At 40.1% G+C, this 15,361-nt stretch overlaps 1 protein-coding gene across 4 annotated transcripts in view; it reads right to left on the bottom strand.

Moving 5' to 3' along the window:
- The window catches only part of LOC134957844 (putative ferric-chelate reductase 1), a 265,125-nt gene that overhangs the window by 38,110 nt on the left and 211,654 nt on the right, over window positions 1–15,361 (bottom strand). For all 4 annotated transcript variants that reach the window (XM_063940058.1, XM_063940057.1, XM_063940060.1 and 1 more), the window contains one exon: window positions 13,655–13,808. In XM_063940058.1, the coding sequence (XP_063796128.1) occupies window positions 13,655–13,808 (154 nt within the window). The remainder of the gene's footprint in view (window positions 1–13,654; window positions 13,809–15,361) is intronic.

The following is a 15,361-nucleotide window of genomic DNA, read 5'->3' as shown; positions in this document are numbered from 1 at the left end:
CTATGTACCTGTATCCACAGGGATATTAAAGCATATATATACTACATGGGTGGAATTACAATTAATAAAGCTGTTAATCTTATATGTTCTCGTGTCATTTTTCCCACTAAATTCAGTTTTCTCCTTATCTATTAAGTTGCATACTTTACAGCTTCCACAAGCATAATAGCCTTTAATATCATCCAAAAAGTGCTTATCCTTTTTATCCAAAATCGGTTCCAGCCTACTATGTGAAACCAGGGATTTAACATTCCTGGCTTTCCTATAGAATACATCTGGGTGCTTAGGAAGATGTTCTCCAAGCACCAGGTCTAATTGTAGTATGTGCCAGTTCCTCTTAAGTATCGCTTTAATTGCTCCAGCCTCATTATTATAATCTGTAACAAATGAACACATTCCCTTATTCCTCTCCAACACATTTTTCTCTTTATAGACCAGTAGATCCTTCCTTTCTTTATCCCTGGCTCGTATTTTAGACTGTTCAATAAGTCCGACAGGATAACCTCGTTCTACAAACCTATCAGTATATATTGAAGCTTGTTCATCAAATCTGTCCAGACTGGCACAATTTCGTCTAAGCCTTGTAAACTGGGAGAAAGGAATATTCCTTTTCCAGCTAGGTAAATGGCAGCTGGAGAAATCAAGGTAACTATTACAGTCAACCTTCTTAAAGAATGTATATGTATTAATTTTTCCTGTATCTCTCGACTCTGAACTATCAAGAACAAGGTCCAAAAATTCTATTCAATATTTATCAGCGCTATGTGTGAACTTTAAATTACATTCATTAATATTAATAGCATCAATGAATGTCTCTAGTTGTTCTGCATCACCACTCCATACTATCAAAATATCGTCGCTGAATCTTTTAAATAAGATGATATGTTCACCATATTGTTCTAAAGCTGTACTTTCCCATTCACCCATATAAATGTTTGCCAGACTGGGTGCGCAAATCGTGCCCATCGCCGTACCGCATGACTGGATATACCAGTCATCAAGGAAAGTGAAGTAATTCCGCACTAGTACAAAGTGGAGGCACTGACAAATGAAATCAACTAACGGGACATTTAATTCTGGGTCATTTAAAAGTACCTTACATACAGTTTCAATCCCCTTTAAATGGGGAATGGCAGTGTATAACGACTGTACGTCTAGCGCTCATTGAGTGACTTTGATTCCACATACATACATAAATATATATATATATATATATTGGGTAGTGGGGGTATGGCGCCACAGGTATGTGTGAGCAGATAAATATTAAAACAATATATAAGTTATTTATAGACACTCCTTTAAAAATGTAAGGTGTCTGCTATCCCCTAAGTAATCAGCAGTGATAAGCTGCCTTTAAAATGTGAGAAAAAGAGGGGGAAATAGGGGTACCAGCGACTTACAGTGTCTATCAATTAAAATAACTATGAAGAATATGGCAGGATACGGTTTTAGAAAAAGGGTAACAATATATTTATTTATACAATTTATAACATAATGATGGGATAAAAAAGTAGGTAAAAGTTTTTTTGATATGCAGTAAAAAAAGAGATTTTTAAAAAACATAAACAGGTAAAAATAGAGTATATAATTTAGCTAGAATCCAAGATCATGTAAAATCAGTACAAACAATTTCATACTGATAAAAAAAATTTCGGATGATAAAAATGATGCTTATCTTTTTGAAGAAGGAGAGTCAGTGGAGGTACACCCAACGCGTTTCGTCCTTAGACTTCATCAAGGGGTAAGGGACTAGTGTACAAACACTCTTATTTATAGCAGCACTGATTAAGGAAGAGTGTCTATGACATCACTTCCTGTTAGTGTTAATCTTTAAGAATTATAACACAAAACTAAATTTAGATGTAGATACGAGATATGGCTACTGATAGTGAGCCTAATTATAGTGTGTGATGTGAAAAACGAGCAAAATACATGGAGAAATCATATATAAACATGTAAAAACGGACAGGACGCTTTTCGCGTCACTTCCGCCCCACTTCCTGTGTCCTCCGGGTCTCATTGCGCATGCGCACCTCGCGCTGTTTCCGGTCTAGCGTCCTCGTGATGAAGTGGCTTTGCCATTCTTCCTGTTGCGCGTAGACGTCTCCCTGCCCTTCTTCCGGCTGGGCGGGTGCGTGATGTCTTGTTTCAGCTGTTCCCAGCATCTCCATAGTGATGTGTGGTTTATATACCGGGATGCGGTGGCCATCTTTGAAGTGTTTTTTTTGGACTATGATTCTAATCCATACGGCGGCCATCTTTGAGGAGCCTTTGGATCGCAGACACTGCTTTATGTTTGAGGTGCAGAAGCAGGTCAAACAAATAAAACAAACACACATATTAGTATTTGTAAATAGAATGCGTTTACTCATTCTATTTACAAATACTAATATGTGTGTTTGTTTTATTTGTTTGACCTGCTTCTGCACCTCAAACATAAAGCAGTGTCTGCGATCCAAAGGCTCCTCAAAGATGGCCGCCGTATGGATTAGAATCATAGTCCAAAAAAAACACTTCAAAGATGGCCACCGCATCCCGGTATATAAACCACACATCACTATGGAGATGCTGGGAACAGCTGAAACAAGACATCACGCACCCGCCCAGCCGGAAGAAGGGCAGGGAGACGTCTACGCGCAACAGGAAGAATGGCAAAGCCACTTCATCACAAGGACGCTAGACCGGAAACAGCGCGAGGTGCGCATGCGCAATGAGACCCGGAGGACACAGGAAGTGGGGCGGAAGTGACGCGAAAAGCGTCCTGTCCGTTTTTACATGTTTATATATGATTTCTCCATGTATTTTGCTCGTTTTTCACATCACACACTATAATTAGGCTCACTATCAGTAGCCATATCTCGTATCTACATCTAAATTTAGTTTTGTGTTATAATTCTTAAAGATTAACACTAACAGGAAGTGATGTCATAGACACTCTTCCTTAATCAGTGCTGCTATAAATAAGAGTGTTTGTACACTAGTCCCTTACCCCTTGATGAAGTCTAAGGACGAAACGCGTTGGGTGTACCTCCACTGACTCTCCATCTTCAAAAAGATAAGCATCATTTTTATCATCCAAAATTTTTTTTATCAGTATGAAATTGTTTGTACTGATTTTACATGATCTTGGATTCTAGCTAAATTATATACTCTATTTTTACCTGTTTATGTTTTTTAAAAATCTTTTTTTACTGCATATCAAAAAAACGTTTACCTACTTTTTTATCCCATCATTATGTTATAAATTGTATAAATAAATATATTGTTACCCTTTTTCTAAAACCGTATCCTGCCATATTCTTCATAGTTATTTTAATTGATAGACACTGTAAGTCGCTGGTACCCCTATTTCCCCCTCTTTTTTTCATATATATATATATATATTTATTGTATCTGTGCTCCATGTTAAATAACCAGCGCTGTATCTGTTGATCTTGTATGTATTTGTGTTAATTCCTATAAGATACACAGCTGCGGTTTATTGGAGATTATATATTGTTTTTTAAATTGTATTGCTATTAAATTGTTCTTGAGATCGATTTATCATGTTTAGAAATAATGATTTTAAGACTTGAAGGTCACATGAATGTGCTAGAATTTTTAATGATAATGAACTAGAAAGTGCATCCAATACAATGGGGGAGGTATTTACCAATGAAGTTGAGGATACAATACCATTGTTAGAGAAATTACTCATCAGAGAAACCAAAACCTGGTGGGACATTAATAGTTTGGAAAACTATTTAAAATGTGGACGAGTCCCCCGTGGTTTACGTTTAATGAAAAATCCCACTTTAGGTCATGATAATGCAACATTTTTAAAAGAGTGGTTTAGAATACTTGATGAGTGTTCATTTGAGCTCTTTAAATATGGAGTTAGAAATAAATGCTATGGCTCAGAACTTTCAGGCTAGGGGGTATGATTGGAATGAATTGATGAAGACTAAAGCGAAAGTCTTAAGACTAGATAGAAGGGATCTTCTATACAAGTCACGGCCGAAAGCAGATTTGATGCATAGCAAAATTCCTTTTGTACAGAGATTCTCAACAATTAGTAGGGATATCTCTTAACATGCAAGGGAGGCGTGGTCTATCATAGAGTCAGATAAAGAATTAAGCATTTTTAAAAATTTATCGTTGTTGCCTAGTTACACTAGGAATAAAAATTTGAAAGATTATTTAGTGCATAATGACATATCTTCCTTTAGACCTAGCCCTAAACCTACTTTTTTGACTAAAAAACCAGGGTGCTACAAATGTGTTGGCTGCACGACTTGCAGCTACATGGGAGGTGGTTTTTCGCATCCCCATATGGGGAAGTTTATAAAAATGTATAAAATTCTAACATGTACAAGCACCCATGTCATATACTTTATAAGATGCCCTTGTGGGCTTTTATATGTAGGTAAGACCACGCGCCAATTCCGTAAAAGAATGGCTATGCACAGGTCATCAATTTGGGCAGCCTTGGAGGGAGATAGCCAGGCACAACCAGTGGCAAGACACTTTTCTAAGTTTAGACATGGTTTGGCAACATTGAAATACAAAATCATAGATCAACAACCCAACAATATTAGAGGGGGTGATAGAAATAAGTTATTGTTGCAAAGAGAAGCTAGGTGGATGCACTGCTTAAACACTGTGGCTCCAGGAGGACTAAATGAGTATTTTAGCTTGAATTGTTACATTGATTGAATATATGTATCTAAAGATAAGTCTATATTGAGTGGGTTTGTGTTTCAAGTTTTGCTGACTATGTTGTCAAATACACTCTGATGGGCATCTGGCAACCTGCGGGCTTTCCAGGATCGATTGGGGTTAACACTATGATGTTTTTATTAGGTGTAGTTCCTATGGTGACCGGAGCGACGACGGGGTGGAGCGCTCTGCAAGCGGTACAGGTTGATGACGTCATCCGTCCCCCGCTGACGTGACCGAGCCACGGGACGAGTTCACTGGTGTTGGTGAGGGTATAAAGGTATATGTATTGTACTGATTATGGTGTTCTGACGAAAGTTATAAAACTGAAACGTTAACATTGGAATAGAGCCTTGTCTCTTCCTTTCATTATGCTGTATAAGTCCCAAGTGAGTGCCGCCATCCTACATCCGGATATATATCAGGCTTACAATCTATAGGAAAATAGGCATTGATACACATGGATAGGTGCTACCTATTATTACCACTTATTTATATAGCACATAGGTATTCCACAGCACTTTACAGATAATATTTGGCCATTAACATCAGTCCCTGCTTACAATCAAAATATGTGAGGTTATACAGTATGTGTACTGTACAGAGAAGATGTAATTAGACAGGAAGGCATTGAACGTTATATGTGTGGGTCTGGAATTTTTAGGACGCCGCATCCATACTTGCACCTCAGGGACTGGGAAGTGGTGGTTGCGGTGGGGGTGTTATGGCTGAAGTTTTGCCTAGGGTGCCAAAAAACCTTGCACCAGCCCTGTCCACACTCCGGTTATAGCACCCTTTACTGTATAATACAAAACATATAATTAGGAATTGCATATCATTTTGTTAGATTAATTTTGGCAACTAAAACCATGTAATTTCCACATGAAATTGACTTCCGGTTCCGGCAATGGGAGAGTGAGCAGCCTCTTCCGACAGCTCCGCTCCCCAACTCACTCGACATTGCAGTAACCCTGTTTACCAAAGGCAGACACCGTTCCCGTTCCCCACGGAGGATAGAGGGAACGATGGACAAGTTTTTGAGTGTGTCCTCCGTCTCAGGAGTACCCCCGCCACCTCAGCCACCGCGACTAGAGAAGCGCCGGGGAGACCACAACATGGCGCCGGACGGTGATAATGCTCCAGGGACGCCAGTACAGAAGAAACCCATAGCGGATCCTATGTTGGACCTTGCTCCGGCTCCGGGCGGTACAGGTACTCTCTCTTCCTCTTATGAGGATATGGTTTTGGCAATTCACTCCACCATGGCGCCTCTATTGCAAAAGGCAGTTTCTGATATTACCTCACAATTGCAAACTCTATCTGGCCGTGTTACTGACGTAGAAAAACATGTAAGTGACACTATGGACGATGTCAGTATCTTACAAAAATCTGTACGGGCTCTGGAAATAGATAATAAGCGCTTGGCAGAAAAGCTAGATAGTTTTGAAAACAGGGCCAGACGGAAGAATTTGAGAATCACAGGCCTTCCTGAGTCACTTAAAGGAAATCACTTGGATCATTTTGTTCGCATTATTCTCCCTAAGCTGTTACATGTGGAAGAAGCATGTGCTGATATTTCCATAGAGAGAGTCCATAGAGTGGGAGATATCTCGAAAGCCACTGCACAGAAACCAAGAGTGGTGGTTTTTAAAACCTTAAATTTTTTGCATAAGCAAGTTATTTGGAAAGCATCTCGCAAATTATATCCGATTCAGTGGGAAGGACATAACATCCGTATCTATCAAGATTTTTCAGTTGAACTCTCAAGACTGCGTCGTTCTTTTTCGGAAATTTGTACCACCTTGGTACGAGCAAATAGAAAATTTATTATGTTTTTTCCTGCACGTCTCCGCATCTTTTCTGGTACATCGTACTCGGAGTTTACAAATCCTGAAGATGCTGCAGCATTTCTTAAAGAAGAGGCCTCTGCAAAGGAACACGGGGACATTGCTGATGTTGTGGATGAGTGAGAACTGGGACTGCCGTATATATTTGAGTTTAAATAAGTATATATGGGGTATACTCTATGCTTAAGGGGTGCTATATGTCTTACTGCATTTCTGAGGCACGTTAAGAAGCTTTTAAGCCTTAAGAAGTTATTAAGCCTTAATATTGCTTACATCTTCATTTAGAGTATATTTCGTAGGTGTTGAAATATTTTCAGCCAATCACTGTAATATCGAGGAGCGGAGCTGCGCCATTTTTTCTTTTTATTTTTGTTAATAAATACGTTATTAGGTCTGCTATTTGGGATCTTTGTGTCTCAGAGAGCAGTCAGTTGCTGGAAGTCCAGTTTGGTTAAATTAGTACTGCTCAAATTATTTGGTTATATATGTCTGTCCATTTTCTGTTTGTCTTTCCCTTATGTTTTTTCCACCCTCCCTTACCCCTTCTTTATGGATATGAACAGTATCAGATGATTAAGAGACTTGTATGTGATAATGCCTCTCAGAATAGGTTCACTTAATATTAGAGGCATACATACACCTGCGAAAAGACGTAAACTACTTGTATACCTCAATAAGCTATCTATAGAATTGATATGTTTACAGGAGACCCATCTAAAAGCTTTGGAAGCGAATAAGTTAAAAATGCTGGGTTGGGATTTACTAGCTGTAGCCTCATACAATACTAAATCACGAGGAGTAATTATTTTAGGGAAAAAGTCATTAAATAGTCATGTTTTATCTGTTTTCCCTGATCCAGATGGTAGATTTGTGGTGCTTACAGTGGATATACAAGGAATCGTATTCAATATATGTAATGTGTATGCCCCCAATCAATATAAGAAAACCTTTTTTACATCATTATTGGCTAAACTCCATACGTATGATCCTGCCTCTTTAATAGTTTGCGGGGATTTTAATTTAATTTCATCTTCTTTTCTTGACCGTTCCCCTGCTCCGAAACTCCCGATTACCCTTCCAAAAATAGGGGTCCCATTTTTTGTTAAATCCCTCAATCTAGTAGATACTTGGCGAGCAGTTTACCCGGTTGAGAGAGAGTTTACATGCTTTTCCATGACTCATAACACCTGTTCTAGAATAGACTATATTTTTCTGGCAGAACCTTTATTTACTAAAATCTCTACTGTAAATATTGAACCCCCTATATTATCAGATCACGGTATGGTATGGATTAACTTAGAACTCAAGAGATCTGTGGAGACTAAACCTTTGTGGAAATTTCCCCTACATCTTGTAAAAGCGAAAGGCTTTAAAGTCTTCTTAGAAAAGACGTGGGGAAAATATCAGACGCATAATTCTGGCTGTGCTGTATCCAATCCCTCTAATTTTTGGATGGCGGCCAAGGCCGTGTTACGTGGTGAATTGATAGAATACTCTTCTCGAATTAATAAGCTACGAAATGCTTCTTACTTAGACCTGCAAGGTAAGCTTTCTAATGCTTTCCAACTATTTAAACAGGCCCCCTCCTTGGAAAATAAAATACGTTATAACACAGCTAAGACTCACTTCTCAGAGCTTTTACAGACCAGTGGGGATAAATATTATTTTAATGTAAACTCAAAATATTATAAATTTGGTAATAAAAATGGTAGACTCCTTACAAATTTACTACATGGATCTAGAAAGCGTACAGTGATCAGGCCCTTATTGAAATCAGACGGAACTTTTACGGACTCCGACTCTCATATAATCGAAGTGATGAGATCATTTTATGAGGAGCTTTATTCTGTGCCTACATACTCAGTAAATGCTTCCGTTGCTTCTGGTAATCTGGAAACCACCTCTCCTACCCCTGTATCTCTTCCCTCTTCTTCTTCTACCTTTTGGGATTTACTTTCATTGCCACAACTCCCAGTATCCTTTCTACCTGTTTTGATGGCTCCTGTGACTCCGTTGGAGGTTGTTGGGGTTATTAAGCAGTTGAAATTATTTAAATCGCCAGGCCCTGATGGGTTTTCTAATGAATTTTTTCGTTTGTTATCTACCCAAATTGCTGAACCTTTGGCCGCATGTTTTAATTCAATTATAGCTGAGGGAACTCTCCCTGCTCACTTCTCGGATGCCGTCATTAAAGTCTTACCGAAAGAGGGACGTGATCTTAGTCTTCCGGGGTCTTATAGACCAATTTCACTTCTTAATACTGATTATAAAATTTTTACAAAAATTTTAGCGGAAAGATTAAAGCCCATTCTTCCGGTTTTGATACATAAAGATCAAACTGGCTTTATAACAGGACGGCATTCGGTGGTGAATGTACGGAGGGTTCTCGCAGCTATATCACAGGTAACATCTAATCATACCTTGCGGGTAGCCCCTCATATGATAGTAACGTTGGACGCTGAAAAAGCGTTTGATTTAGTTTTATGGCCCCATTTATTTCGTACCCTAGAGAAATTTGGCTTTCCTACCCATTTTATTAATATTTTACGTACCTTATATTCTTCTCCACAGTCACAATTAGCATGCAATGGACTTCTTTCATCTGCTTTTAAACTAGAGAGGGGGACCCGTCAAGGGTGTCCCTTGTCCCCTCTTCTTTTCGCCATTGCCATAGAACCCCTTGCTGTGGCTATACGTGCTTCCCCCTTGATTCAGGGGATTAAAATTGGAGGGGAGGAGCTGAAGATAGGACTATTTGCAGATGATACCCTTTTATTTCTTTCTAACCCTACTCACTCTTTGCCTTCTTTGTTACATCTACTTGACTCTTTTGGGGTGGTTTCCGGATATAAAATTAATAGATCCAAATCGGAGGTTTTATTGCTGGGAAACTCTAGTCCAGACCTTTTGAGATCCATACAAATGCCGTTTTCTATAGCTCCATCGAGATTTAAATATTTGGGGGTCCATATATGTTCAGACTTATCCAAAATATACCCGACAAATTTCTCTACTACAATAACCAAAATTGCTACAAAACTTGAGTCATGGAGGGACCTACCTCTCTCTTTATTGGGACGCTTAGCAATAATTCGATCTATTATTTTTCCGAAAATATTTTATTGCATGCAACAATTACCAGTTGCTATACTTAAATCGGATATTAAGAGATTGGATGCATTATTTTCTAAATTTGTATGGCAAAATAAACGCCCGAGAATATCAAGGGTTAAATTAATTACTCCTAAAACTGCAGGTGGTCTGGGATATCCTGATTTGGAAACATACTCTCAAGCAGTTTTTTTTCGTTACATAAGTGCTTGGATACTTAATAAGGACCAATACATAGATTTATCTTTAGATTTAGCTATTTTTTCCCCCTACTCCCCAAGTGCACTTTTACAAACTAAATGGCTTTCTATCCCACTAAATATTCGGAACCATATTTTGTTTACAGATACATATAAAGCATGGCTTGAATTAAATAAAAGATGTAAGTCCAATCCCTTTGTTACACCTTTTATTCCTTTATGGGGGAATCCATCGTTCCCCCCATCGCTTTCTAACTCATTGTTTGATACTTGGAGGGCAAAGGGATTGGATTTATCATGTAAGGTTTTTGATCCAGGAGGCTCCTTATATACCTTTCAAGAGTTATGTCTTAGATATGCAATACCAAGCTCACAGAGATTTATGTATTTTCAAATGCGGCATTTTTTACTTTCTATTAATGCACCTAAACCCCCTATTCAGACCCAAAAATTTAATATCGCTCAGGTTAAATCTATCGATACATTGTTATTTTTTCTCCGTGAGAAGGATTATAGAGTGAAATATTTATATAATGTTATAATCAGTTCTACAGAACATGTACAATGGCAGATATTGTTACAGAAATGGACTAAAGATATTCCAATGTTAACTGAGATTCATGATTTAACTGAATTATATTCATATTCACTTAAGGTGTTACAATCAGCGTACTTACAAGAAGTTCACATACGCACATTGCATAGAGCATATATAACTCCATATCAAAGACGGTATATGGTTAAGGATGAGATGGGATATTGTATTAAATGCGGAACTGTAGTTGCTGATTTTTACCACTGTATATGGGATTGTTTTAAGTTACGTAAATTTTGGTGCAAAATACTGAGTTTTATTAATACAATGTTTGGTCTCGCTTTACAACCTGATCCTATGGCTTGTTTGGGGTTCAGTTTTAAAAACTGGACTATAACAGGGGGGAAAAAATACACTTTGCCATTATTGATCACAATTCTAGCAGTATGCAAAAAATGTATTTTGTGTCATTGGATCAAGAAATCGGTACCTAGCCTAATGGAAGTTAAACAAAAATTACTTCAAATATTATATTATGAGCGAAAATACACAGAGGTAGATTTACTATTAGGAGCTCAAAAGTTTTATTGTAAATGGGCTCCATTTATCAGTACTTTGGAAAAAGAGACCCGATTACATATATACAAATCTTTTGAAAATTTTAACTTTGAGGAGCATATGGCATTTTATGTTACGTGAACTTGGTATTGGGTGCATACTGAGAGTCAGCTATTTTAAGTTGTTTTCTTTTGGAATCTAGATACTGTGTCAAAATATAAGATGAATATTAGGTATATATTTTCCTTCCCATTCCCCTCTTTCCTCACCTCCTTCCTTTGTCTATGTCTTGTGTCCTTTTTAATTTTTCTTTTTATCATTATACTGTTATCCCTGTATCGCCTTAATCTATTATGTCTCATTACCTCATAGTGAGATTATGTGGATAGATAATAACAACTATGATATGATATTTGGGATTATGCTTTTATTGTCTTATTGTATACTATTTTCGTTTTCCTTTCTGTATGTGGAAAATCCTTAATAAAAACATTTAAAAAAAAAAAAAAAAAAATTTCCACATGAAATTATTTATTAATAAAGATTTCATTAGCATTCACTGAACACCGTTCCTTTACTGTTTATGGTACAGTAGATGCTTTATTTGGTCTCAGCTGAGGAATTAAATTGGCAGCTCCCAGTCACCTTAAAACATACAAATTTATTGGTAAAGTAAATTTAAAAATAGTTTGTAACAGAACTTTGGAGGGTATTCAGCAGCACATGGAATTGAGATGCAATCGCATCTTCCCATGTGCACAAATAGTGAAATGTAAACACATCTCACGTGCAAACGCCTCTGCCTGATTTACAGACAGAGGCATTCGTGGACCGGCGATGCAGCGTTGCCGGGGCGGTGATGCGGCATTCGGCAGATGTGGCATTGGAAACGAGGGTATTCAGCAGCACATGGAATTGAGATGCAATCGCATCATCCCGTGTGCGCAAATAGTGAAATGTAAACACATCTCACGTGCAAACACCTCTGCCTGATTTACAGGCAGAGGTATTCATGGGGCGGCGACGTAGCGTTGCTGGGGCGGTGATGCGGCATTCGGCAGGTGTGGCATTGGAATTGAGGGTGGCTTCGGGAGGGCGCATGACGTCAAACGCGGCCGCTGTGACCCAAAAAATGGCTGCCCTGCGCCTCCCATCACAGCCAGGTTGCGGAGGCAGGGGGGCATCCACAAATCAGCAATGCAATCGCTGCCTGGTATTTGCATGCTGGGCAGCATGGTCAGACTGGCCCAAAGGGGAACAGGGGAAACCACTGGTGGGCCCCACTGCCTGTGGGCCCTCCTCCTCCTAGGGATCATGTTCCAGACTCTATCCTAGTGCACTTGAATTATGCATTATACATATGTTACATTATACTTCACAAAAATTTGGTTTATTATACATGTACCAAGGGGCACAGAACATGTACTCTGTAATGATTAGCAAAACCTCTGTGGTGGCTGGCCATACTCCTACTGGAACCTGGCCACACCCTTAAGCATGGGCCCCTACAACAGTACTCCTCCGGTGGGCCCTTCATGCTCCAGTCCGACACTGTTGGGCAGTCTTGCCCTGTGCTGGGCAGCCCCAAGCATGCGATTGCAGCCAGTTGCAGTTTTGCTAAAATATCAAAACTGAAGCTGAATGAGGGCCTTTATGAGCATTCACATGGAACATTGGGGGTCATTCCGAGTTGATCGCTCGTAAGCAACTTTTTGCAGTGCTGCGATTAGATAGTCGCTGCCTATGGGGGAGTGTATTTTAGCTTTGCAAGTGTGTGAACGCTTGTGTAGCCGAGCGGTACAAAAATGTTTTGTGCAGTTTCTGAGTAGGTCTGAACTTACTCAGCCACTACGATCACTCCAGCCTGTCTGGTCCTGGAATTGACATCAGACACCCGCCCTGCAAACGCTTGGGACACGCCTGCGTTTTTCCAAACACTCCCAGAAAATGATCAGTTGACACCCATAAACGCCCTCTTCCTGTCAATCTCCCTGAGATCGGCTGTGCGAATGGATTCTTCATTAAATCCATCGCCCAGCACCGATCTGCTTTGTACCCGTATGACGCGGCTGCGCATTGCAGTGCATACGCATGCGCAGTTTTGCCGAGTTTTGACCTGATCACAGTGCTGCAAAAAGTTGCTAGCGAGCGATCAACTCGGAATGACCCCCATTGTTCCAATCAGTTTTGCAATGCTGTAGGTTTATTAATCACAATGAGCCACAATCTTTCCAACGCACACTCTGAATAATGCTAGTACCTTGCACGGTTTGCAATTTCTTCATTGGATTAAATTAATATATGGAAATAGATGTGCATCTGCACACTTATATCAATTATTCACTAGAGATGTTCCCCTAAATCAGGACAGCTAGAATCTGACTAGTAGTTTTATTGCTTTACAACAAAATCATTCAGTTAGCATTATTGTAGTGTTGGCACAAACACACACACCACAAAACATGCATGGACCAAAATCCGATGTAAGGTCAGACGCAAACAACCAAACCACAATTTGACAATTTTCTTGGATAAACCTCATCAAAATCATATAGGAAGAGAGTAGATGACATATATTTTGACAGAGAATTGTCATCATGGCATAATGATCAATATATTTGGTCAGATAACAAATCTGACCAACCAAAATCTGTAATTGTGCGAGAGCATACAATAACTTTTCATCTCTATATGTCATCACTCACCATTTGCCATAGCTGGGCCACTGACAAGAAATATGTAGTATTTGGAGGTGGCACTGGATCGTTGTTGGGAAGGCAGAACGATATCACTTTGTGTGATGAATGAACATTTCAATACTCCATTTACGTAAGATGTTACTATAGAGCCTGCAGTGCTCTACAAAAAATAAAAAAAACGAAGTTATAGGTTATTTGGAGAGCTAATTGTTTCACAGACAATAGAGATGACAACTTAATACTTATTATACTGTAGGAGGCTCTTATTCAGGAGTACAGTCTCTGCTCTAGAAAGTCCTACAATAATTATGATCTAGAAAGTCTAAGTCTATACAGGCTAGACCGCTGCTTTTGCATATCACCATGAATTGGAAAGTGGAACAGGATGTAAAAACACAAGAATGGATAGATGAGCAGGGGCACCAGTTAATTTCCCGTCTGTCGGGATCGGTATCCGTTCACATGGTCGACCATGTTATGGTCGACAGTCATTAGGTCGACCACTATTGGTCGACATTGACATGGTCGACACATGAAAATGGTCGACACGTGAAAGGTCGGCACATGAAAAGGTCGACATGAGTTTTTTAACTTTTTTTTCTTTTGGGGAACTTTTCCATACTTTACAATCCACATGGACTACGATTGGAACGGTAAAGTGTGCCGAGCGAAGCGGTAGCGGAGCGAAGGCACCATGCCCGAAGCATGGCGAGCGAAGCGAGCCATGCGAGGGGACGCGGTGCAGTAATTGGGGTTCCCAGTCACTTTACGCAAAAATCGACACTAAAAAAAGTAAAAAAACTCATGTCGACCTTTTCATACGTCGACCTTTCATGTGTCGGCCATTTTCATGTGTCGACCATGTGTCCATGTCGACCATGTCAATGTCGACCAATAGTGGTCGACCTAATGACTGTCGACCATAACATGGTCGACCATTCATACCGGAACCGTCGGGATCCCGGCGGCCAGGATAAAAATGCCGGAATCCCGACAGCCAAAGTAAACCCGGCGGTCGTTATCCCAACCAGGCCCCTGAATCCACACTTGGGGAATCGTCCACCCCCTCCGAAGGAAATAAATTAGTGTAGTGAGCGAAGCTCGCCACCAGGCCCGCAACATGGCAAGCACAGCGAGCCTGCGAGGGGACGAGCTGCGTTCACCGTCGGGATCCTGCCTGTCACGATTCCAACGTCTGTCTTCTGACTGCCGGTATCCCATACTGAATCCGATGAGCAGGGGTCACACAAATGCTAGAGGCATGGGGAAAAGCCATTAGGGGTTCAGCCAGGGGCATTTTAACAGAGGAGGGGGCCAGTGTACATACTCTGGATGGGTGCCCTCATCTCTTCTGTAAAGTAGACTGGCATTGTGCCTAGAGATGAGCGGGTTCGGTTTCTCTGAATCCGAACCCGCACGAACTTCATGTTTTTTTCACGGGTCCGAGCAGACTCGGATCCTCCCGCCTTGCTCGGTTAACCCGAGCGCGCCCGAACGTCATCATGACGCTGTCGGATTCTCGCGAGACTCGGATTCTATATAAGGAGCCGCGCGTCGCCGCCATTTTCACACGTGCATTGAGATTGATAGGGAGAGGACGTGGCTGGCGTCCTCTCCATTTAGATTAGGGTTGAGAGAGAGAGAGAGAGAGAGATTGACCTGAGGCTGTGATACTGTAGAAGAGAGTGCAGAGTTTAGTGACTGACGACCACA

Source organism: Pseudophryne corroboree, chromosome 9 (assembly GCF_028390025.1).
Source record: "Pseudophryne corroboree isolate aPseCor3 chromosome 9, aPseCor3.hap2, whole genome shotgun sequence".
In the NCBI taxonomy this organism is placed as follows: Eukaryota; Metazoa; Chordata; class Amphibia; order Anura; family Myobatrachidae; genus Pseudophryne; species Pseudophryne corroboree.
This window is presented reverse-complemented; position numbering and strand designations above follow the sequence as displayed.